The 26,474-nt window shown below is 34.9% G+C and overlaps 2 protein-coding genes across 17 annotated transcripts in view; one reads left to right on the forward strand and one right to left on the reverse strand.

Moving 5' to 3' along the window:
- Positions 1–12,785, forward strand: LOC111708425 (aprataxin and PNK-like factor). 16 transcript variants are annotated; one of them, XM_023481805.1, is made up of 7 exons: positions 6,144–6,299; positions 6,757–6,813; positions 7,233–7,939; positions 7,994–8,068; positions 9,555–10,031; positions 10,107–10,333; positions 12,204–12,781. In XM_023481805.1, the coding sequence occupies exons 1-7, from the start codon at positions 6,175–6,177 to the stop codon at positions 12,423–12,425; spliced, it is 1,890 nt and encodes a 629-aa protein (XP_023337573.1). In that variant the 5' UTR covers positions 6,144–6,174; the 3' UTR covers positions 12,426–12,781. The 16 variants fall into 16 exon arrangements, with proteins under 16 accessions (XP_023337557.1, XP_023337558.1, XP_023337566.1 ...); XM_023481789.1 differs by lacking the exons at positions 6,144–6,299; positions 6,757–6,813; positions 7,233–7,939; ... (2 more) ...; positions 10,107–10,333; positions 12,204–12,781 and adding exons at positions 1–243; positions 728–1,808; positions 2,202–3,415; ... (1 more) ...; positions 3,730–4,617; positions 5,269–5,464; XM_023481790.1 differs by lacking the exons at positions 6,144–6,299; positions 6,757–6,813; positions 7,233–7,939; ... (2 more) ...; positions 10,107–10,333; positions 12,204–12,781 and adding exons at positions 1–224; positions 728–1,808; positions 2,202–3,415; ... (1 more) ...; positions 3,730–4,617; positions 5,269–5,464.
- Positions 12,769–26,474, reverse strand: part of LOC111708429 (signal peptide peptidase-like 3) — an 18,005-nt gene continuing 4,299 nt past the window's right edge. The window contains exons 2-10 of the mRNA XM_023481807.1: positions 24,189–24,193; positions 19,204–19,343; positions 18,805–19,061; positions 17,985–18,081; positions 16,706–16,950; positions 16,012–16,241; positions 15,429–15,573; positions 14,529–14,609; positions 12,769–14,457 (exon numbers count right to left, since the gene is read on the reverse strand). Coding sequence (XP_023337575.1) covers positions 14,389–14,457; positions 14,529–14,609; positions 15,429–15,573; positions 16,012–16,241; positions 16,706–16,950; positions 17,985–18,081; positions 18,805–19,061; positions 19,204–19,255 — 1,176 coding nt within the window. The 5' untranslated portion in view covers positions 19,256–19,343; positions 24,189–24,193 and the 3' untranslated portion in view covers positions 12,769–14,388. The remainder of the gene's footprint in view (positions 14,458–14,528; positions 14,610–15,428; positions 15,574–16,011; positions 16,242–16,705; positions 16,951–17,984; positions 18,082–18,804; positions 19,062–19,203; positions 19,344–24,188; positions 24,194–26,474) is intronic.

Here is a 26,474-nt window from a genome sequence, read left to right on the forward strand (position 1 = left end):
ACAAAACTGTAAAAAATTCAGTGGATCAATATTTAATACTTTCTACGGTGATACAACATTTGATCTTGTGACATGTGATCCAACGACAAGTGATCCAACGACATGTGATCCAACGACAAGTGATCCAACGACATGTGATCCAACGACAAGTGATTCAACGACATGTGATCCAACGACAAGTGATTCAACGACAAGTGATTCAACGACATGTGATCCAACGACAAGTGAACCTTTCATTTCTAGGAAATCAATCTAAAGAACTTTCGAGTTATTTCTATGCAATATGACAAGGGTCAAATAAATATAAAAAGTCGACAAAAAAAGAAAATAATGATTAGGATATCTAGAGATATTCTCAACCTGCGTAATGTTAATTTTATCAACATATAAATATTTATCAAGGCTAAAAACTGTTCTTTTTACCGAGCCAATTTGTTTTCTCTATTAATATTCGTTTCCTGCAGTTGTCTTTTTGAGACCTACTACTATTTCAACATTTCCAAATTCAATATCGATTCGACTGATAAACATTCTGAAATAAATTAACGGATAACTCAATTTGGACTCAAACGGGTTTCCTTTCAAAGGATGCAGTATGGGAAAAGAGCATATCGTCCTTTTACCGCACAAGGGTACGGTTGGGTTGAGAAAAACCTGTCGCGAATCATCTTTTTCAAATTTATTTAAGCTTTTCTTCTTCCTTGTATATCAATTTTTATATCTGCAGGTGAATGTTGAACTGAGAAAATGGAAAAGCTAATCTCCGTTCGTCCCGTCTCTCCGGACTCTCTCCGTAAACTACGGGATAATCCTAGCAGTGCTTCTGAAAATCTTGATATCAGGAAAAAAGTAAAAACCCCGGAGGAGGTTGAAGCAGATGGGAAGCCTAAAAAGATTCTGTTTGTTAGACCCGTATCACCTGATAAAATAAAAGAATTGATGAAACAAGGGAAAGGTTTACCTGAAGGTAAGCATGTTACTCTGCAAAATTTCTATTCCTTGGAGAAATTTCAAGATAAACCAAGCTCTCCGGAGATTCCTGATAATCAGATCCGGAACAAATTTCAGAATCATTCCTCACTCTCAACAATTTCTAATCGAAGATATGTTCACCCTAATCTTACTAATCCACTGAGTAATGTTCACTCTAATCCTACCGATCCACTGAGAAATGTTAACTCTAATCCTACCAACCAGCTGAGTAATGTTCACTTTAATTCTACCAACCAGCTTAGTAATTTTCACCTTAATCCTACCAACCAGCTGAGTAATGTTTACTCTAATTCTACCAACCAGCTGAGTAATGTTCACCATAATCCTACCAACCAGCTGAGCAATGTTCACTCTAATTCTACCAACCAGCTGAGTAATGTTTACTCTAATCCTACCAACCAGCTGAGTAATGTTTACTCTAATCCTACCAACCAGCGGAGTAATGTTTACACCAATCCTACTAGCCCGCTAAGAAATGTCTACCTTCATCCAACTAACCAGTTCAGAAATTTCCACCCCTTTCCTATCAACCTGTCAACAAATTGTCTCTCTGAGTCTACCAACCACCAAAGTAATGTTTACTCTAATACTAACTACCCGCGGAGTAATGTTCAACACTTTCCTACCAACCCGCAAAGATATGTCCACTTCTTTCCTATCAACCCGTCGACAAATTTTCACCCCGAGTCCACCAACCCACAGAGAAATGTTCAGCCTGATCCAACCAACCATTTAAATCAAAGATTATCATTGGAAACTAAGCATGTGTCGGTTAATTTAAAGGATGGGGAACTGGTTCTAAAACGCTTACACAGGTAAAATAAAATGTAACGCTAAAAAATCTTCAAGTCTTGAAGAGTTCAGCTGCTCAGTTCCATTAAAATTTAATATTTGATGGTAATTTTGCACCTTAAACTTGATCAAACCTATATATTAAAAACAAAATTGTCCAAAAATCTGTCCTTCATGCAAAATTTCAAAGAAAAGATCTAAAAATATAATTGTTAAGATTCCTTTATAATTAAGATGAATGTACGTAACGTAAGCAAGGAGGGGTTAAACCTCAATATATATCAAATAAATAAAAAACCAAATATTTAGAAGAAAATTGAACTTTGTTGAAATTATCAAGTTTGAGTTGTGAAGATAACTATCTTTACTAAGAATACTTTAAATTAAAAATGGAAATATACCATTGCCCTTTATAGGAACCCTGTAAAGGTGGTAACAGGTGGGTCTGAGGTTGAGGTTTCTAAGGATCAGGAGAACGAGATCAAGGATGGAGACGTCATCAAGTTCTGCGAGGATAAGTTCCATTACAGTCTTGATCTTCTAACAGACGAGTCAGACAACGAGACTGATCAGAAAATGTCAGCTCCAAGTTCTCCTGAGAAGTCTAGAGCAGAAGCAATATCAGATCAGAGTAAACCTTTGAAATCAGAATCTTTGGTGGAAATTCCGCCATCTCCAAAGTTGAAAAAGAGTAGACCTGACTCGGATCCATCTCAAGATGCTAAACCAGAATCACAGAATCATCTCAGAGGAGAATCTGAGAAGGAGAAATCTTCACCTGAATCCAGACAGGAAAAGTATGATCCAGAACCTGAAAAACCAACAAAAATTCAACCAAAATCGGAGACAGTAGAATCTTTATCAGAGAAATCTACACAAAATCAAGAAGGCCATTCAGTGAAATCCAAACCACAGTCGGAGAAAGATAACGCGAATGCACATGGATCAAAGTTAAATGAGATCAAACCTAACCACAAACCGGAGGCGGAGAAAGAGAAACGGAAAGTGGAGCCGCAAGAGGATGAAAAGGAAAACAAGAAACCGTCTAAACCTGCTCCGGTAGCTACAGGTGTAGAGTCAGGATCTAACAAGAAACCGTCTAAACCTGCTCCGGTAGCTACGGGTGTTGAGTCAGGATCTAACAAGAAACCGTCTAAACCTGCTCCGGTAGCTACGGGTGTTGAGTCAGGATCTAACAAGAAACCGTCTAAACCTGCTCCGGTAGCTACGGGTGTAGAGTCAGGATCAGATTCAGTGAGAAAACTTAAAACCACCCCTAAACATCCTAAACATCCTAAAAACCAGAGGGAAACTGGAACTAAGCCTAAACATCGTAAAGTATCCGGAAGGAAGGATGAGCATAATACTTTACAGAAACCAATCTCCCCAGATTCAGCGAGAAAGCTCAAAACCACCCCTCCAAAGAAAAAAAGTGGTTCTACAACCCCACCCGAAACTAAATCTCCAAAAGGTTCCGATGAGTCCGATGGCCACAAATCTAAGGATGAGTCTGACGGAGAAGATTCTAAACACAGTGTTTTAAAGTTTCTTTTTATTACTCCTTCAGACATAGAGGACAGTGAAGAGGAGAAACCTGCCAAACCAAAACCTAAACCTAAACCAAACAACAGTAAGTTTATAAATATTGCTAAGATTTTAATGACTTTAAAGCTAATATTATTATATTTTAGTAACACTTCTTAATTTTGTTTAAGGAAAACTACCCTGTAGACACGGAAGTAGCTGCTACAGGAAAAATCCAAGTCATTTCAAGGAGTACAGTCATCCCGGAGACCTAGAGGACATTGATGAGGAGAAACCTGCCAAACCAAAACCTAAACCAAAACCAAACAACAGTAAGTTTATAAATACTGCTAAGATTTTAACGACTTTGAAGCTAATGTTATTATTATATTTTAGTAACACTTCTTCATTTTGTTTAAGGAAAAGGACCCTGTAGACACGGAGCTAGCTGCTACCGGGAAAATCCCAGTCATTTCAAGGAGTACAGTCATCCGGAAGATTCAGATTATCAATCAAAGGATGAAGATACTGGTTTAAGCAGTTCTACGATACCTGCTAAACCTTGTTCAAACATTTCTCTGGTATCGGTTCAACCTAGTTCAAGGAGTTCCCTGTTACGTGTTAAACCTGGTTTAAACAGTTTTACGAAACCTGCTAAACCTTGTTTAAACAGTTCTCCGGTATCGGTTCAACTTAGTTCAAGCAGTTCCCAGTCATGTGTTAAACCTGGTTTAAATAGTTCTACGAAACCTGCTAAACCATGTTCAAACAGTTCTCCGGTATCGGTTCAACTTAGTTCTAGCAGTTCCCTGTCACGTGTTAAACCTGGTTTAAGCAGTTCTACGATACCTGCTAAACCTTGTTCAAACATTTCTCTGGTATCGGTTCAACTTAGTTCAAGGAGTTCCCTGTCACGTGTTAAACCTGGTTTAAGCAGTTCTACGATACCTGCTAAACCTTGTTCAAACATTTCTCCGGTATCGGTTCAACCTAGTCCAAACTCTCCCCAGATATCTAATAATCCCAGCTTGCAGAGTGGCCCATATATTAACCAAGGCCTAACAAATCAACTCTCAGGAAAGTTGGTGCAAAGAACTAAAACAAAGAAAGGCAGATGGAAGTTACGACCTGACGAAATAGAACCGGCAGTTGAGGCAGTGGAGGAAAAATTTCCATGTTACCAGATGAGAGGTTCTATAAATAACTCTGTTCAGAGAAGTCCAATAAGCTTTATAACACAATCTGTGATGTCTCTGTTCACTGTCAAGACTGGAATCAAGACTGGAAGGGAGAATTTGGAGAATCCGGGTAAGATGTGTATCTAAACGAATCTCCATATATTCTAGTTAAAATCAAGTCATTTTTTTCATATAGGTACATTCACACTTTTTAATTTACGCAGCATTAAATTGTTTGAATTTTATTTCTTTCTCCTATAACTAACATCATACACCTTTAACCCTGAAATTTACTAAATGTGTTCTACCTTTTTCAGTCTGTTCCTATTAGTTGAGCTATTTTAACTAAAATCATTTTTTCATGAAAGGGAGTGACCGGCAATGTATGGTACTGAGAATGTCGTATTGTGGAGAAATTTTTTAGAAATCATTTAAAACGTTTTATATGTCTCAAATGAATTCAAACAAATATCTTCTCAACACTACATTCTCAGTTCAACTGCCATACATTACCGGTCACTCCCTATAAGAAATAATGCAGAACAAATTATTTTTTGTACATTTTCGTCGACTTTCAGTAATCAACGATAATTTTTATTCATTGCATTGCATTTAGGATTTTTTATAACATTAGACATTCTTTTAATGAAAATCTGTTCATGTTCTTAAAAACTCTAAAAAGTTATGTTAATTGCAAAATATCTATTCACAGTTGAGTAGAAGTTTGTCAGTTCGGAAAAAACTGCAAATGCGGATATTTTCCCCATAGCCTGGTTTTTAGTCATCCTGGAGATCACGATTATTATCTCACGGATACTGCAGCTTTAAACTCCAGGCCAGAGTGCGAGTTCGGTGTTCTCTGCTACAGGAAAAACCCGGAGCATCTGAAAAAACTCAAGCATTCTCGTAAACCTGAGATCTGAATGTAGATCTGATTATAAAACTTAAGATCTAAATATAAAACCTAATTTAGAGTTGATTTTTTTTGTACCGTAAATTTTATTTGTATTTAATTTATAACTAGAATTAGAATATGTCAAGGTGTAATTTAGCTAGGGCATGCAATTTCAACTATTTCATAAAAGCAATTTCCCAAATAGTAATTTTGTCAATTCTCTTGAATCAAACGCCCAATGTCTGCATCTTTCATCAACTCCCTACAGAGAGGTTGGAGCTTATTTGGTAGTTTCATCAAAAAGCACTAATCCGTACTTATGACTTAATTGATAATTTGAAAATTTTTAATAAAAATGTTTTTATTGACAGATGAACCTTTGCAGTTTAAGTTTTAAATCAATTAGATTGTAAAATATTTATGGCTTCTGCAAGTTCACAATTTATAAAAGAAGAAAAGAGTTATGAAAATGAAAAAAATATATATAGCTTTATTGTTTTATAAGAATGTTTTTTGTTATTTTAATTCTCTTAAAACATCTTTCATTGTTTTATTTTGTATTTACTGGACTTGGTTAAGTGAATAGATCTTAATCATAAAAAATTAACCCCTTGTTTATAAATTTTCTAATGATTATAAAAAAAAAATGTTGATTTTAACAGTTGATTTGAGTTAGTTAATTTTACAAAAACTAATGAACTTTATTCTGATTTTCTTGTTACCATGTTTTTTTGAGAAATTCTATTTTTGTTTATAATATCTTTATGCATATGATTGTGTTTCAGATCAAGAATGCGTGTTGTGCTCCATCAATTAGATGAGTCAGGAGGTGACGATGTTCCCCTGGATGTTGGAAAGGATGGTGTTCTACTAGGTCGGGGTCCAACCCTTAGGATAGATGCTACCAGTATATCCAGGCAGGAAATCTCAATGTATTATTAGAATTTCTTAAATTAAGTAGGCGTAAATAGCGCCCTTAGTTCTAGTTTTTTGCTGATCTACAAGCACTCTGCATGCATAACAGCTCCATTTGAAGAAATGAAATTATACCAATTTTTCTATTCTCATTGGTAAAATAAAAAATAATAAAACATTCGCTGATTTATCTATTTTTTTCGTAGATTTTGAAAATTCAAATTTTGTTTTAAGGCAATTTATTTCAGTTCTAACCATACTTAAACCTTTCTTGGGGTCATGTGAGTTTCCACAAAAAAAATTTGGTCGATCGGTTGAGCCGTTTTAACGTTTATAAGATACAAAAGGACAGACAAGCAGAGTATAAATAGATGTATAATTTATTTACAAGTTGGATATATTTATCGAGGAAAAATTTAGTAATTAAGTTATTAAGATAAAATGATTTTCTGATAACAGGAAGCATGTGTCGGTTAATCTAAAGGATGGGAAACTGGTTCTAAAATGCTTACACAGGTAAAATAAAATGTAACGCTAAAAAATCTTCAAGTCTTGAACAGAGTTCAGCTGCTTAGTAGCATTAAAATTTAATATTTAGCTGTCATTTTTCACCTTAAACATGATCAAACTTATTTTTGAACAGAATTGTCCAAAAATCTGTCCTTCATGCAGAATTCCAAAAAAAAGATCTAAAAATACATTTTAATAATCCCTTTATAATTAAGATGAATGTATGTGTAAGCAAGAAGGGGTTTAACCTCAATACATATAAAATAAAAAAGCCAAATATTTAGGTGAAAATTAGATTTTAACTTTGCTGGAATTATTAAGTTTAAATTGTGAAGAAATCTATCTTATACCCGGCTATTTAAGTTGAGAAGAAAAAATACTTATGAATTTAAATAGGAAATGTATCATATTATTGCCCTTTATAGGAACCCTGTGAAGGTAGTTACAGGTGGGTCTGAGGTCGAGGTTTCTAAGGATCAGGAGAACGAGATCAAGGATGGAGACGTCATCAAGTTCTGCGAGGATAAGTTCCATTACAGTCTTGATCTTCTAACAGACGAGTCAGACAACGAAACTGATCAGAAAATGTCAGCTCCAAGTTCTCCTGAGAAGTCTAGAGCGGAAGCAATATCAGATCAGAGTAAACCTTTGAAATCAGAATCTTTGGTGGAAATTCCGCCATCTCCAAAGTTGAAAAAGAGTAGACCTGACTCGGATCCATCTCAAGATGCTAAACCAGAATCACAGAATCATCTCCGAGGAGAATCTGAGAAGGAGAAATCTTCACCTGAATCCAGACAGGAAAAGTATGATCCAGAACCTGAAAAACCAACAAAAATTCAACCAAAATCGGAGACAGTAGAATCTTTATCAGAGAAATCTACACAAAATCAAGAAGGCCATTCAGTGAAATCCAAACCACAGTCGGAGAAAGATAACGCGAATGCACATGGATCAAAGTTAAATGAGATCAAACCTAACCACAAACCGGAGGCGGAGAAAGAGAAACGGAAAGTGGAGCCGCAAGAGGATGAAAAGGAAAACAAGAAACCGTCTAAACCTGCTCCGGTAGCTACAGGTGTAGAGTCAGGATCTAACAAGAAACCGTCTAAACCTGCTCCGGTAGCTACGGGTGTTGAGTCAGGATCTAACAAGAAACCGTCTAAACCTGCTCCGGTAGCTACAGGTGTAGAGTCGGGATCTAATAAGAAACCGCGAAGAAGGCTTCCAGACTGGATGCTCAAAAACAAGAAAGGCTCAGGTAGCTTTTCTTCGCTGATCTCATTTTTATTTTGAGTTCTTAACACTATTTTATATTTACTAGGCTCATCTTCTATTTCAATTGCGAACATTTTCTCTTTGTATACATTATTAGACAAAAAAATGTCGTGGATTTACAAAATTTAAGGAAAATTTAACTTTGTTGGAGGCAAATTTTTGAAATTTTGACCATCCATAAACCTTCCTCGGGGTCATGTGAGGTCCCATCTTCTATTTTAATTGTGAACATGTTCTCTTTGTGTACATCGTAAAACAAAACAAGAAAAAGTTCGCGGATTTTATCAAAATTTAATGGATTTTCAAAATTTTCAAAAATTTAATGAAAATCGAATTTTGATGGAGACAAATATGTGAAATTTTGATCATTCATAAACCCTCTGGGGCCACGTGAGGTCCCAAACAAAATTTGGCCTGATCGGTACAGCCGTTTTGACGTTTATTGGAAACAAACAAACAAACACCCACCCAAACAAGCTAAATTTATATATATACTAAATGGGCTTTTAGGGCGCTTCGCGCCCATCTTCTATTTCAACTTTTAACGATGGATTTATCTGTGAGCATCTTCTCTTTGTACGTGTAAAACAAAAACAAAAAAAGTTTGCGGATTTCATAATACTTTTTCGCGCATTTTCAAAATTTTCAAAAATAAAAAACAGACAGACAAGCTAGGGGGGGGGGCATGAAATGACCCAGAAGGTGACTGCTGGCTGCTAGCGCGTCGATCAGAGAGGTCTTACAAAAGTTTTTACCTAAGAAATGGAATCCTCGTGCCCAATTACCCATTAATAAACATAAAACATTTAAAATCTGTGCTAAGATGACCCATATGTAACTGCCGGCTACTAGCGCGCCGGTCAGAATGCTCCAATATTTAGGTTGACCTCAGAAATGAATTCCTCGTGCCCAATTACCTATTAATCGACATACAACATGTAAAATCTGTTCTAAGATGAACCATAATGTAACTGCTGGCTACAAACGCGCCGGTCCAATGTCTATTTTGACCTCGAAAATGAATTCCTTGTCCTAATTTTGCTATAGTTTGATGTATCTCATGCTACTTTTAGTCTGACTTAGGCCAAGCTTAACACATACGTATTAAAAGATATTTTCTCCTATTGCGCGCGCGCGGACATTTAAGGCTTTGGAGGTGAATTTTTTGAGAGCATATTTGTTTAAGAGTATCAGGATAAATGTTCAATTGCAATAAATGAAGTTAAGATTGATCTACTGTTAAAAAAATGTCGTATTTTTTTCACAAAGAGCGCGCGCACGCGCACTATTGCTCAGATCCGTTTGAAACCAAAAAATGTATGTAATTTATATAATTTTTAGTTCGCATGCAAAAAATCAGTCTCCTAGGACAATGCTAAGTTATGTTTACACACTGTTTAAATTTCCAGGAGAGTAATACGTTTTATGCCCCCCCCCCCCATATATAGATATATTTTCTTATGTTATAGAAGGTGCTGACAGCTCTGGAGACTGGAAATCTTCTAAATCCCCTGGAAAAAGTTTTACGAGTAAAAAGTCGTCAGGCTCTGGAGAGGGGGGAGTTTCTCCCAATGCCCATCATAATGTCGGAACCAAGCCTAAACATCCTAAAAACCAGAGGGAAACTGGAACTAAGCCTAAACATCGTAAAGTATCCGGAAGGAAGGATGAGCATAATACTTTACAGAAACCAATCTCCCCAGATTCAGCGAGAAAGCTCAAAACCACCCCTCCAAAGAAAAAAAGTGGTTCTACAACCCCACCCGGAGCTAGATCTCCAAAAGGTTCCGATGAGTCCGATGGCCATAAATCTAAGGATGAGTCTGATGGAGAAGATTCTAAGCCGAGTGGTTCCAAGTTTCCTGTTGTTATTACTCCTTCAGACCTAGAGGACAGTGATGAGGAGAAACCTGCCAAACCAAAACCTAAACCTAAACCAAACAACAGTAAGTGTATAAATATTGCTGAGATTTAATGAATTTAACATTATTTTTTAATAAAACTTCTTCATTTTGTTAAAGGAAAACGGCCCTGTAGACATGGAGCTAGCTGCTACAGGAAAAATCCCAGTCATTTCAAGGAGTACAGTCATCCCGGAGATTCAGATTTTCAATCTAAGGATGAAGATACTGATGAGGATGATTCCAGACCTGAATGTGAGCACGGAACCGCCTGCTATAGGAAGAACCCGGAGCATAAGAAGAATTATAAACATACCCGAGTTCCGCAGCCTAAACGCAGAGCAAAGGTGAATAGTAAATTCTCTCTAAAGAATAGAAAATAATATATTAGAATAGCAAAATTATGACAGGGCTTGTGTCTGTCTATTCGTTGCTGAAAGGAAAGATACCAAAACTGTATTTTGTGTGGGAATGGTTTAGATTAAAGAAATATTTGCCGACCTTAGTGTAGCAGAGATCGGCCTGTTTTATGTAATCCTTGCCTTGTTTGCACAATGACACCCATTTACCATTTTAGCAATAGTTTATCTAAATCTTTGAATCTTACTTGTATATTTGTGTTATTCAATATGCGGATCCAAGTGGAAAAATATCAACAAAATTATTCAATAAAAACATTCTCAAAGCACATAAATGAGATTTGTAAACTATAATTGATCAATTAATTTGCAGGTTGAAGATTAGCAAAAACAGCGGGTTGGGGGGGGGAGGTCAAAAGTGCCGTAGACGGAAATGTTAATGACATAAGAATAGTAAGAATGAATTCACCATGTGGATGTGCCCCTATTTCGGTACCCATGACGGTATGAGTGCTCTATTGATATAATATGGCCTCCAAAATGACCACTTGGAGGTCAAAATGGGCAGTTGTGGCCTCGGGAGTTAAATTTTCGAAAAAAAAGATTGAAAATGGACTTACCATGGGCGTTTACCCCTGTTTAGACACCCATGACGATATTTGTGTGCTATTAAAATAATTTGACCTCCTAAAATGACCCCTTAGAAATCAAATTTGCGGATAATGACCTCGGTGGTAAATTTTTTCAAAAACCAATATCATTGTTGAAACATGCATATGCTTTTACCTATAAAACGATACCTTGGACGGCTTGTGCTCTCAAAGACATAAGTTTACATTTGAGAATGTGTTATTTTTTTGTTGCGTGAACAGTCCCTTAGAAGGCCCCTGAAAAAAATTTACAACATTTTTGGCCTATTTAACTACCTAATACCTTGAACCTATCATATAAATGGACTAATAACAAATGAAAGCGTGAACATCATTTCTAAAGTAAAAATATTATTAATTAAAGTGATGACTTTTTAAAAGTTTTTTTTTTGTAATTTCAGATTCAGAAAAAAATGTTTTATTTTTGTACCCTGGTGGGTTAGATAAAAAAAATTTGATTGAAATAGCGAGCTGTGGATTGTACCAACTGATTTCAAAAAGAAAATTTAAAAAAAAATTATTTTTTTGGTCTGGGCAAGGTTCGTACGGAGGTACCCGTAGCTTTCTTTTCGTTTTTTTTTCAATGCATATTTCTATTCTTAGATTGCTCTAGCTTCAAAAGTAATAATCGCTGATCCAAAATTCTAGTTAAAAATGAAACCTAAGACTAACAGCTTATGATTTAAAAAAAAAATTTCGAAAATCTTTAAATTTTTCCATACTTTATGAACGAATGAAAATGAGACATGAAAAATCAAAAATTTGAAAAATCCGGGAAATCGATTTTCGACTTATGCTCAAATAATTGGTTGTAACAAAAAAAGTATGAGGCCTAGAAAGAAAAATTTTACATCATGAAATAACTGAAATATAGAGCTTTCGAATGACACCTTGATCGTAAAAATTGAACGAAGATTGTTTCTTCAGTTACTGATACCCCTACTGCACAGTTTTTTTTGAGACACCCTGTATATAATAAAATTCAAGGTTGATGCGCTTCGTCAGAAGAAGAAGGATGAAGATAAATACGAAAGTGACTTTATCGATGATTCTGATGACTTTGAACCTGTAGATGATTCTGACGATGATGAAGACTACAACCCCAAAAAGGAGAAGAATGATGATAATTAGACTTCTAGGACAGGGGGAGAACAGTTCAAACGATTATATCTTTTATGTAAATACTTTATTTATGAACATTTGTTAAGGTTAACGCTGATAAGAAAATTAAACTCGAAATGGATTACGAAGACGAATTTGAGGACGAAGAGGAGTCAATAGATGATACGGACGAGGACGAGGACTTTGTTCCTTCTCTTCAGGAGTTAAAGGTGCAAGATATGGACATGGAGATAGAAAAGGAGGAGATGGAACTCCAACTCCAAGAGGAGAAGGTAGAACTGAAAGGGGAGACGGAAATTAAAAAGTGAAATGTGAAAAAAGAAATCATGAAAAACCAGATATTTATTTATTGTTAAGCATTTGAAAATACTTCATTTATGAAAACTAAATGAAAACGTGATTATTTTTATGTTACAAAGTATTTGTTTTGTCGAAGATTATATTTAAATCCAGCAACATCTAAAGTCAATAATTCCGCAGCATTTACCGATCGAGTAATTTCTAGTCGAAGTTATCTCACTATCTCAGTACCTGTACATTATGTTCTTTGCACTGCACCTGTGCCGTACAGTGTACAGTTTAGAAGGGTACGTTTCTTAAAATTAATCGTGCTAAATTGTATTTCCTGTAAATCTTAATGAATAAAAACTGTGATTTCTATAAATTTATTTTTAAATCTTAAATCTACAGAATTACTGGGGTGCAGAAGTTTTACATTTAACATTTGTTTTTGCTGATAATAATTATACAACAGGATCTTGGCGGATAGTTTCCACATCATTTATGCAACTATGCAACTCTCAACTTCTTATTGTTGTTATATAAAGTATTAAAGGGGTTGTATACATTATTTTAAGGGTCTTTTGTCAGGCATTATTCACATTAAATACCTTCCTACGAATGGGAATTCATTAACATCACATTAAATCTTGATGAAAAGAGCATAAAAAGCTCAATGCGGATTTCTGTTTTATTTTTTCATTATTTAATTTTATATTATTAATCCTTTTATTTGTCACTCTAGATAAGGTTTACAATCATTAATAGAATTTAAATTTGTTTCGCCTTGATAAAACGACAACCAATATTCAGAAGAAACATTGTCGTCTTCGTTCTTCCTTTATCAGAAATGCAGCTAAGGTTGGTAAGTGTTTCAACTGATATAGCTCTGGAAATGATTAGATTAGATTTCCAAAGATATCGATTACAAAGTTCTTGGTGGAGTCTCTTCTCTTACGAAATAACAAAGACGATAACTATATCGCTATTTATTTGATTTCACTGTATCATAAATTGAAATAGAATTTAAACAAAAAATTAATCCCTAATTTCTTTTTAAAATAATTTTACAAATTGACTTTTCATAATTTCGATCTAATAAATGGAATGGAGTTTTCTTGATAAGAATGAGAATGTAAAAAAAGCTTTTATCAGAATGTAATGTTAACTTAATAATCACGTGGTTAATATCATTTTTAAAATTAATATTTGATATTTGGCAAAATTAGAATTTACGTTTTTACAATACTTAAATAACACATGATACAAATTAACTAGTATTATGTAAACATACAACAAACACATTCAATTCACTACAGGATTAGGAACACGTACACGGTACAACTATGTTATGTACTAAGTACAACAATATTATGCACACAAATCATATGGTAATTAAAATGTAAATAACTATTATAATTGAGAATTATTCCATTCACAGCACAGCCAACAACACACTTAATGCCCTTCTTGAAGATGAACGGGTGGGAACGAACTAGAACGAACAATAAACTTGAAATAAACAAGTATTTCAAGATGGTTAGGATAAGTAATAAGCATCCTGCAGGATTTCATAGACTAGAGAGACATTGCTTAAACAGTTGCGAACGAACATAATTTTAAACCGAAGTACTTGTTCATCAAATATCAAGGGTTTCTATTAATTTATGACTAAATATTGATTTTATACTGGGTACATTCGTCTCATTTTCGGAGTATTACAGTGCTGAACAGAATCACGTTAAATTTACTTCAATTTTATGTATCATAATCTGGCCTTGGAGGCTTAGATCTGAATAATACTTTGAACAGACTAAATCTAGTTGTTATGATAACCTTTTAAGAACTGAAAATCTAGATCTCCTATGCTTTTGTCTCGTAACGAATGGAAGGAGATGAATATTAAATAAACAGAATTGATTCTTGGTGTGAAGGATTTAGAAAAACTAGATGAGTTTGGTAGGATGAATATGTTTGATTACAAGATGAAATTCAGATTGTTTGGAATTTGCTTGGTGGCTGAGTCGCGAACGGTTCGGACCACATGGATCTCAGATCTCCCTGAAATTACATTTTATTAATTCTAATTCTATTTTTTTTAATTGAAAAATACTTGAAAAATATTTGACTACCTTCAGCCAAGCCATGGTTAGTAGAGGGAGAAGTGTAAATGGAACAAGGTAGAGCAGGGCAGGCTGAGCTGCTTTGAATACCTGAATTATGTTGTTTTTAAAACATAATATTGGATAATAAAACTAAATTTAATTAAAACCCAGCAACAATGGTTGCTTAATGATATCTTGAGAATCAATGCTTTTAAAACAATATGGTCTGAAATGGGTTGGTGTCATCAGCAAGAGTGAAAGATAAGCCTAAGAAAACACAAGTTCTTGACCAGCAGCATGAGTCTGGAAATTTTAAGTTCTAAACTAGTTGTAGAAGAAGCATTGAAATTGTAAATTCTCATAAACCTGGTAATAAACCTTCTGCATATGGCTGGAAACTGCAGGATATGCTAAACCATGTGCTTGGGATACAGAGGATGAGACTTCAGAGACGACTAGTGATTTTATACTATCTGTTTCTTTGCCAAATCATTATATTAACAAATAAAATACTATATTTAAAGCAGAAGACTAAGTTTAAACAAGGGTTAGTCATATTTAATGTGTTTCTAGTCGTCTTTACAGCCTCATCCTTTGTGGGTAACCCTGTACTAAAGAATATGTTGAACAGTATGCGTGGGTCTTGAAATTGTACAATGTTTTACCAGCCTTATCGGTCTGGCAACGGCAGAACATGTAAAACCTGCTGCGGGTCTGGAAACTGTAGGTTTTGCTTAGGTATTTAGGGATCTATAAAATTTAAATAAACCTGGAATCAAAATATTTTTCTTATCTTAGCTTGAAACCGAAATCGAATTACATCCAGAAGCGATTATTGATAAAAGTTAAGACTTTTGTCTTTTTATAATCGTTGATATTTTTTTGGAGTAAATATCCAAACCAAAAATACAAATATCTCTTTTCTACCTCACTAGAGATGGTTGCAGTGAGGAGCCCAAGGAAGTATCCGAAGAGAGAGCAGTGGAAGTAGGAAAGTCTATTCCAGTGTGAGGGTAGAGGAATGCCATTCTCAGCTAACTTGGCAGCCTGAGCCTTCTTATACGCATCATACCTAAATTGAAATTAGTTTAACTTCTAGATATTGGTAAACTGCTTTTTTTGCTTTTTAAAGTTACCCTTTTCTTTAGATGGTAGTTCATTTTGTTATTTTGCTGTATAATTTTAAACGCTGTTGTGAATTTAAGTGTTAAAAATAAACAACTGGGAAAAAACATATTAAATTCTTAATGATTCTTGAAAGCCTTTTATCTATAATATCACATCTAACTTTAGAAAAAGTTAAAAATTTATATCCATTAAGTATCCATTTCTTTAAAATGGAATTTGTTTAACATTTTCCCCCTCTTATTTCTTAAAACCCTTTATTAAAACATTTTCTAAATTTCTATTTTACATAAAACATCTATTTTTATTCTTGAGAGAGATGTTTATTGAATATTTTATACTCCAAACTCATGATACCAAACTTTTAGTAAAACTAAAATATTACCTCATGACAAAGCAAAGAAGAAGCCCTGGCATTACAATATCTCCCAGGCCAAGCATGCTGAAGTGACCAACATTGTGTGTTGAAGGGAAAACCAGTTTTCCGGGTAGAGATAGTCGTGGGGCATTGCGAGCCATGCTTCCGCCAAGGGAGAGCTTGCGCGCAACTATTCCCATTGGGTTCTCTGCTGGCCTCGTGGCTACTTTAACCATCACGTTGGCGCTGAATACGTACTAAAAAACATGTTAAGTCAATAACAACATTTACATGACTTAAAAAAAATTATATTTGACTCAAATGTTCGAATCACTGTGTCTTTGCAACCTTATGGTGTAAACCTTTAATATTTCAAACTTAGATTATTTGATCTAAAAGAATTCATAGTTGGAATATCAAAGATCTACGACATTGGGTTGCAAAGATATAGGGGTTATAAAATTTAAGGGTTATAAAATTTGAGTTTGTGTCAAAAATCCCAGTTTATTTATAAATGATTAAGAAGTAGTTGAACAAAAGGGTGTCCCACGAAACATGACAATTAGAACTCTTTTTTAACTGTATAATTCAGAAATCTCATGGTAAAAAAAACACATTCTAATTTACTTGCTTCATTTATTAGTTTTCAACTCGAGCTGTATTTCAAGGAAGGAGTTAAAAAGTAATATTAAAAACGCATCAAGTATTTGTTTCTTTAAACCTGTGAGAAGAAGACCCAGAAAACGTCGTAGAGCAAAAGTCCGGTGAGGAGCAGGGTGGACACCTTCAAGCTTGGCAGCCGCACAAACGCAATGAAGGCTACGCAGAGACCCATCCCGAGGAAGTCCATGAGAGCCCAGTGCCCTGTGAGGACCCAGACGCACACAACTCCAACGGAGATGGTTACCGAAACCAACTCTGCCAGGGAGAATCTGCCGCACATACCCAGCGAGATCTTTCCCTTTCCTGAATTAATTTAACATTTTCATCTTCATATTTCCATACATTAAAAACCAAGATAAAATAGTATTAATTATATAATTGAATAATCTGTGACAATATACAAGACCAAACTCTATTATTGAATAAGGTGGCCCCCCACAAAGATTCTTGATTTTTTGAGATAATTGTTAAAGCATAATGCTAATAAGAATAATGTTCCCTCACAAAAATTGTAAAAATCTAAGACGACTTAAAATACTCGAAAGTCGTCAATTAATTCCCACGTTTATCGTAGCAATTTCAATATTTAAGTATCTTCATACATTATACATGGGGTTACCCAGTACCCATCAAAGGAAGAGGCTTCAGAAGACGACTGTTCGAAATTTTTACAGCCTTTGTTCACATTGTAACCAAGGAGTTCGGAGCTAGGTCGACCTAAAAGGTTCATCCTTTGTGGATAACTAATAACTAGCTTGGAATTTGCCTCAAATGTTGAATTGGAAACTCGGTAGAAGAACAGAATTATGTTAGATTGTTGAGTATAGTTTTATTGGGAAAATTGGACAGATGATGATAATATTTGTATCAAAATATATATATCCTCAACTCACAGTTTGTATCTTTTCCAAATATGGTTAAGATCACAATTGACTTTTTTGGGAGAACTCAAATAGATTATAAAGTACTATGGGTGGCAACAGAGAAATGGATCAATTATACACGACGTCACAAGTGTCAAATATAACAAAGAAAACGAAATTTTCTCGCATTATTTGACATGTTTTTCAAGATTAAATAAAAAAGTGTAAAAACAGAAAATATATAACACATAAAATTGCACCTTTTTTCACTGTCAGATAAGCTCTTTATTCTAAAATTATCACTATTATTATTAATTATGTCGGATACAATACTGCAAGTTGACACTTGTGATGTAAGAATACAGCTGTACTGAGAGTGTACAAATACTACTTAACAATCTATTTGGGAAAACTTAGTTTCCAGGAAGAGCTGGGTTCCCGAGATAGATTAAATAATAAGATTGAAGAACCAACCTGCTGAGCACGGTCTCACCAGATACTGACACATCGGCAGAAGAAGGAACGCCAGGGCAACAGTTGCTATAACAGCTGTGCAGACAGCAAACAACAACTAAAATAACAGTTGCTACAACAGCTGTGCAGACAGCAAACAACAACTAAAATAACAGTTGCTATAACAGCTGTGCAGACAGCAAACAACAACTAAAATAACAGTTGCTATAACAGCTGTGCAGACAGCAAACAACAACTAAAATAACAATTGCTATAACAGCTGTGCAGACAGCAAACAACAAATAAAATAACAGTTGCTATAAAAAACTTAAGGACGCTATGAAAAAGTTTGCGTCCCCTGGAACTCCATATTTTCTAGTATGGAGGGGGAGAATTGTTGACCCTTCATAGACTAAATCCTTAATACGCCCTTGCCCTTACATTTAAGCCCTTGTTTTAGAGAGATGGTTGATAAATGATTATCTTGTATTATCATGACATTTAACTTCAAGTTTGAAAAGAATCATACCGTACTACAAAATATGATTAAATGGAAAAGTTTTTGGATTTTAGGGTGTTGAGACAACGGAGGACATTTATTATGCTAACCATATTATCTTTTTCATTTTTATCTTGTTTTCTTTAAAATCACCCTTCAAGAATTGCTTGCCAAAAATTAAAAACATTGAAGCAACCCCCGTTTTACCGCTTGAGTATATGGGGGGGGGTGGACTGGGGCTTAATCTCCTAGAAAACATGGTTTTCAATTTTCAGAGGGGGGGGGGTAGCCCCTATGGTCGCCCTCCTCCTTTCATAAATCCTTGGCGTGGAGATTGTTTACCTGCATGGAGTCGAAGAAGAAAAACATGATGAGAAGAGAAACTGAAGCTCCCAGGGGGAGACACATTGCCTGCAGGGAGTCCAGAGTGGTCACGCTCTGCTCCCTTCTCTTCTCATCCTCTCCGTCCTCCCCCACCCCCTTCCCCTCCTCCATAGAGATGGATCGGAAGGATCCGTACACGATGAGAAGGATGGAGATGAAGAAGGTTGAGACACGGGAGGAATCCATAATAGAATATGCCAGGTGGAAGGTCTCAGCTGCAGTTAGTGTTATTATTGTTATTATTATCATTATTATTATTATCATTATTTTTATTATTATTATTACTATTATAATTATTATTATTATAATTATTATTATTATTTTTATTATTATTATTAATATTATCTAATTATCTACCTGTAGTGCCCTGTATGGCCGGGTCCCCCAGCTCCTCCGTAATTCCAGCCATATTCTGCACTATTGGTGGTCTCTCTTCTCCACCAACTTTAAACCATTGGACTACAAGATAATACTTGAACAAATCACGACATTTTTCTGAAAATATTAAAATTATTATTTACTATTTTTTAGAAAAATTATCATTGATTTTTTACTGTGTCTTAATCATATGTAAAATGCATATTATATAACTTTACAAAATAACGTGGGAAATATCTTTTAATTGTGGTTTTCAGAGTTAAAGGCAAATTGTGTAATTATACATGTAACTTCCTCAAGTATTCGCATGCAAGGTACAAGATAAATAGAAAAGATTAAGATTAAAAACAGGAATAAAACTGGAAAACAATAAACATGAATTAGGATTACAAAATAAGGATATTACTTTATCAACGATTAACATGAACCGAGAATACAGGATATGATTCAAGGACCTAAGATGTTTAGAAAACAGGATAAAAACCAAAGTATAAGAATACTCAAAAGTGTTAAAACTTCAGAGAAAACTGAACTGCCATTGCCAACCTTATTGGTTATCCATTAAAAAAAACTAATAAGAGTAGAGAACCATTTTCAACCTTTGAAGCGTTCCATTACAAGATTTTCAGGTCGTCGTTTAATGGTATTTTTGTGTTGATAAAATCAGATAAGAGAACGGAGATATAGAGGATAAAGAATTAAGAACTAGAAGGAAATACAGAGAAACAAAACTAGATGGAAAGATGGAGAATCAAAGAGGAAATATCTAGATTCCAAGCGTAAAGATACAAAATCAAGATGCAAGGTCGTTAGATAACATCACCAAGTAGAAACTGAAAAGATAATTTAAAAATAGGTAAAAAAACTTAACAATTCTAAAATTAGAAGAACTGATCCCAGTCCCCAGAAGAAGAAGAATCGGAAAGAAAAATTCATATTTAAAGAATTGATTTAATTAAAAAACTCAAGATAAAGGAAACTCTCTCAAGACCGTGAACTCCTCCTAGAACCCTGAATCTGGAGTACTCTTCGTTTAAAGAAATCAGAATAAGAGATAATGGGGTAATAAAAATAGATCTGTGAACTCCGAAAGAACTACTAAAATAATCTGGAGGAGTCGGAACTATTCCAAGAATCTGAAATAAGGTGGGTCGAACCAGGATTCCGGAAAAAGAAGAACTACTCAAGGATGAATTTTATTTTGTTCTTCTCGACTGGTTTCAGTTTAAAATTTCCTTCTACAGTGAAACCCTTTATAACAAATACATCGGAAGAATTTATCAAATGTCGTCTTGACAATTTTTCAATGAATTCGTTATTAAGGGTTTCACTGTATGATTTACAAGTTAAACATAAATGAACCGATTTTTTTTCAACTTTCTAAAACTTTAATTTTTTCAACCTCGGATCAAATTTACTGGCTAGTGTAAAATAATTGAACTACTATTCTTGTGTGAGTAGGTTCAAGTTCAAAGAGAATTGATTCAACTATGTCGTTTTTCATTAAATCTGTTCCCTTTGTTATTTCAAATAATAAATCTGCTGGATTAAATAGAGTTAGTTTGAAATATGAAAGACTTTATCATATCATCAGGTTGAAAAGATATAGGGTTTAGAGAATTATCGACTTTGGCAAGTAATCAGTTCCTTTGAAAAGATTCAAGGATTTGATCAGGATTGAGCGATACTGTTAATACTGTCTGTACCCTATAGAGCATACGGTTTTATATAACCTTTTCTCAACCCTTGACATTTTACTTCTTCTCTAATCTCCTGCTTGCTCTCTATTACAGTTCTCTTTATCTAAGATAATATTTCTATCTTTAAAGGTTGAATCTTTTTATTTTATCTAATCCCTTTATCATTGAACTTTCTAGTGCGGTATTTCTTATTAAACTTGAAAATTAGTTTTAGCTTTTAATCCAGTATTTTTATGAGATAAACTTTCTTTAAATATTTTCACGTGTAATTCGTTGATACTTGTTTGACACTCTTCGGCACCCCCCCCCCCATCTGCTCCGACTTAAAATCATGGTACATTATTTTAATGAAACTTACAGGTTATGTGTTGTATGGATACAGGAATTTACTAGGGGTGAGCCAACTCAGACGTTACTTCATTTTCCGTAGCTCCTTGGTGCAAACCTTTGCTTCATGGCTCACCCCTATATCCACCCTTGGAAAAGCGTACTTTTTTTTTGTTGATAAAAATGATTTAAGTGTGTTAAGAAAGTGAATTTCTGTTCAGCGGAAAATGTTTTTATGTTTTCATGATTTAAACTTGAGAATCTTGGAATCAAGCTTTTATTAGATTCAGCCTTGACTTCTGTGACACTCACATTAACTTATACAATACATACAACACAAATCATCTAATCTCTTACGCGTTGAATCATTTCTGCAGTCATTCCACCTTCCCCACCCTCACCCATTTTTAGTATGTGCCTCACCAATATGATGCCGTTTATTTTTTATGTTTACTCACGCCTTAATGCCAAACTTGATATGTCAAGTTCACTACATTTTTTCACTATTTTTACTTTAAAAATTAACATCTTCATTATTTGAAAACAAGCTTATAAGGAAAGATTGTTATTAAAAGAATCCTCTCTGCTCTAGTATTAGACTAGACAACTGTGTATATCTGTGTTCTACTAGTATCCGACTACTATGGTTGACTGCGCACCAGGCAACACTGCGCTCTGCAAACTTCAAACTGAAACTGTGCGCAGCACAGTTCCTATATCTTTCCCAACCTTGAAAACAATTCTTCCGGTTTCAGAAATGAGTTTTAGTTTTAAAACGGTTAAGTCATAGACCGTTAAATAATTAGAGACAGATGTTGGATAACTAAACCTATGACCGCTGATAAACCACATGAAGCGTATGTATTATGCATTTTATCTTGGTTGTTGAGATTTTAGGAAGCTTCACGACCAACACTCAACAACGGACGGAAACCAAGCTCAAGGTCGAGCAAGGCTATGTTGGGTTTCACAAGGATAGATGCACAGAACACCATATTCAAAACTAGGTCTCCCGCCCTTCTCCCCACCTGGCAAAGTCCCCCTCTCCCTTGCAATTATATATCTAAACAGATCCATTGAGATTGACGCTATGGAAAGCAGGTGCTCCTGGTTTCTACTTTGTTTCCTGTTCACCATGTGGTTTCTAGTTCCTCGTTACTTTTAACTGTCTACTCCGTTTGCTTCAAGTTCCTCAGTCCTTAGGTTTTTCAAGTCTTTTTAGTACTCTATGGTCTTCTGTGGTTTCTAATTTTCTCAGTACTCTATCGTCTCCTGTGCTTTCTAGTCTCCTCGGTACTTTATGGTCTCCTGTAGTTTCTAGTCTCCTCGGTACTCTATGGTCTCCTGTAGTATCTAGTCTCCTCAGTACTCTATGGTCTCCTGTAGTATCTAGTCTCCCCAGTACTCTATGGTCTCCTGTAGTTTCTAGTCACCTCAGTACTCTATGGTCTCCTGTAGTTTCCAGTCTCCTCAGTAATCTATGGTCTCCTGTAGTATCTAGACTCCTCAGCACTCTATGGTCTCCTGTAGTTTCTAGTCTCCTTAGTACTCTATGGTCTCCTGTAGTATCTAGTCTCCTCAGTACCCTATGGTCTCCTGTAGTATCTAGTCTCCTCAGTACCCTATGGTCTCCTGTAGTGTCTAGTCTCCTCAGTACCCTATGGTCTCCTGTAGTTTCTAGTCTCCTCAGTTTTCTATGGTCTCTTGTATTATCTGGTCTCTTTAGTACTCTATGGTCTCCTGTAGTTTCTAGTCTCCTCAGTACTCTATGGTCTCGTGTTGTATCTAGTCTCTTCAGTACTCTATGGCCTCCTGTTGTATCTAGTCTCTTCAGTACTCTATGGTCTCCTGTTGTATCTAGTCTCTTCAGTACTCTTTGGTCTCCTGTAGTTTCTAGTTTCCTCAGTTTAATCTATGGTGTCTTGTATTATCTAGTCTCCTCAGTACTCTATGGTCTCCTTTTGTATCTAGTCTCTTCAGTACTCTATGGTCTCCTGTTGTATATAGTCTCTTCAGTACTCTATGGTCTCCTGTTGTATCTAGGGTCTTCAGTACTCTATGGTCTGCTGTAGTTTCTAGTCTCCTCAGTACTCTATGGTCTCTTGTATTATCTAGTCTCCTCAGTACTCTATGGTCTCCTGTAGTTTCCAGTCTCCTCAGTACTCTATGGTCTCCTGTAGTATCTAGTCTCTTCAGTACTCTATGGTCTCCTGTAGTTTCTAGTCTCCTCAGTACTCTATGGTCTCCTGTTGTATCTAGTCTCCACAGTACAATAGACATATTGTAAAACGACGATGTTACCAAGTGATAAATTTCTACGGTGTAATGCATGACAATGAACATTTTGTAGTGTTTAGATGTACTTTTGTGGGCAGACTGTTGACTAGTCAGATAGATGAATAAGTAAGGAAAGCCCTTCCAGGTTTAATTTCTCCAACACAAACTGGTATATACCTGATATACCAGATAGGGTGTAAAAAATTGATACTGGTTCATACAATTACTGTTTTATTAAACTTATTTTTGTCCAATCATAGATATTTTTGAAAAATAACCTCTGGAACATTTTTAAACGTGCTTTACATTAAACAATCCCTTCTATATATAAACTAGCCTTAGAGGGCGCTTCGTGCCCATCTTCTAAATTTATTGTGAACATGTTCTCTTTGTGTACATCGTAAAACAAAACAAAAATAATTCGCGGATCTTCACAAAAAATTTCGTGGATTTTCAAAATTTTCAAAAATTTAATGAAGATCGAATTTTGATGGAGACATATATTTGAAATTTCAATCATTCATAAACCTTCCCTGGGGTCCTAGATGTCTCACAAAAAAATTGGGCCTGATCGGTTCAGCCGTTTTGAAGTTTATTGGATACAAACAAACAGACAAACAAACAAACAGACAGACAAGCCAAATCTATATATAAATTTGGCTTGTCTGTCTGTTTGTCTGTCTGTTTGTTTGTGTCCAATAAACGTCAAAACGGCTGAACCGATCGGGCCCAAATTTTTTGTGGGACATCACGTGACCACAGGGAAGGTTTATGAATGATCAAAATTTCAAATATTTGTCTCCATCAAAATTCGATCTTCATTAAATTTTAAAAATTTAAAATTTTTTAAAATCCACGAAATTTTTTGTGAAAATCCGCGAATTATTTTTGTTTTGTTTTACGATGTACACAAAGAGAACATGTTCACAATTAATTTAGAAGATGGGCGCGAAGCGCCCTTTAAGGCTAGAAAGAAGGGCGCGACGAAGCGCCTTGAATTTCTATTTATATTATTTTTTTTTAATTTTTAGAATTTATGTCGTAAAATTAGAATTTGAGAAATTCAATGGGAATTTTACCAATTACTCTGTTTAAACGGAAACTATAGACGCAATCTCCTGATTGTGTTCAGATGTAAATATTTAGGAATACAAACTATATAAGTGAGTAGGTGTTGAAAAACTGCTTCAAAATATATCACTCTGAATAACAAGGAGTTGCAACCTACCCCATGTATATTATATGATGAACTGAATAACAAGGAGTTGTAACCTCCCCCATGTACATTAGATGATGGACTGAATGCCAAGGAGTTGCAACCTACCCCATGTATATTATATGGTGCACTGAATAACAAGTAGTTGCAACCTACCCCATGTATATTATATGATGCACTGAATAACAAGGAGTTGCAACCTACCCCATGTATATTATATGATGGACTGAATAACAAGGAGTTGCAACCTACTCCATGTATATTATATTATCCACTGAATAACAAGGAGTTGTAACCTACCCCATGTATATTATATGATGCAATGAATAACAAGGAGTTGCAACCTACCCCATGTATATTATATGATGGACTGAATAACAAGGATTTGCAACCTACCCCATGTATAATATATGATGCACTGAATAACAAGGAGTTGTAACCTACCCCATGTATATAATATATCATGCACTGTATAACAAGGATTTGCAACCTAATCCATGTATATAATATATCATGCACTGTATAACAAGGATTTGCAACCTATCCCATGTATATAATATATCATGCACTGTATAACAAGGATTTGCAACCTATCCCATGTATATAATATATTATGCACGGTGTGATTATGACATACGATATATTATATACATGGATTATATTGCAAATACTTGTTATTCTGCAGTGCATGGAATATGATATACATGGGGTAGGTTGCAAATCCTTGTTATAATCAGTGCATGATATATTATACATGAAGAAGGTTTCAAATCCTTGTTATAATCATGCATGCTATATTATACATGAAGAAGGTTTCAAATCCTTGTTATAATCAGTGCATGATATATTATACATGAAGAAGGTTTCAAATCCTTGTTATTCTGCAGTGCATGATATTTTTTACATGAAGAAAGCAAATCCTTGGTAATCAGTGCATGATATATTATGCATGAATAAGGTTTCAAATCCTTGTTATAATCAGTGCATAATATATTAACATGGAGTAGGTTGCAAATCCTTGTTATTCAGTCCATGACATGACAAGTAGATTTTAAATTCTTGTTAACATGAAGAAAACGAGGATTTGAATCTACTCCATGTATAATAAATATATAACTGAGTATTAAACACAATTACCTACCCTATATAACAGAGGAGTATAACTGACTGAGATCAGTATGTTTATGAACAAACTAATCTTACCATAAAGAATATAAGTTATATCTTGGCGATAAACTAATATAACTTTTTTCTTTATTTTTCACTAAATTTTACAATGGATCACTTTGGTCGAATTTAGAACTCATTTCTCATGGTTCTCAAACCGTAGATTGAGTAAAGAATATGTGAGACAAGGCCCAGAGAGTTGGTGTTGTTTCTATGTCTGAGTTTTACAGCTGATGGGAGCTCGGAGGATCTATGGATCCGGAGTTTCTGCGCATGCGTCCTGTCTCCGGTAGCGAGAGAACATAAACCCGCATCAATATATAGCCTAATCTTATAATTAATATTCTTATCTTATCTTAATCAAATTATGATAATGATTTAACGCAATCTACACTAAGATAGTTCTGAAAAAGGGGAATGTAAAATGTAAAATGTTCAATTACAAATCAACTCACAAGTTCAGAACTACAGTTTACAGAGCTTGTATTGTCCCACTAGCATGATTAATGATTGAGACGACTTGTGAATTTATATTTATCAAAAATATCAAATATATTATTTAG

The sequence above is a fragment of the Eurytemora carolleeae genome, unplaced genomic scaffold (assembly GCF_000591075.1).
Source record: "Eurytemora carolleeae unplaced genomic scaffold, Eaff_2.0 scaffold733, whole genome shotgun sequence".
Classification (NCBI taxonomy): domain Eukaryota; kingdom Metazoa; phylum Arthropoda; class Copepoda; order Calanoida; family Temoridae; genus Eurytemora; species Eurytemora carolleeae.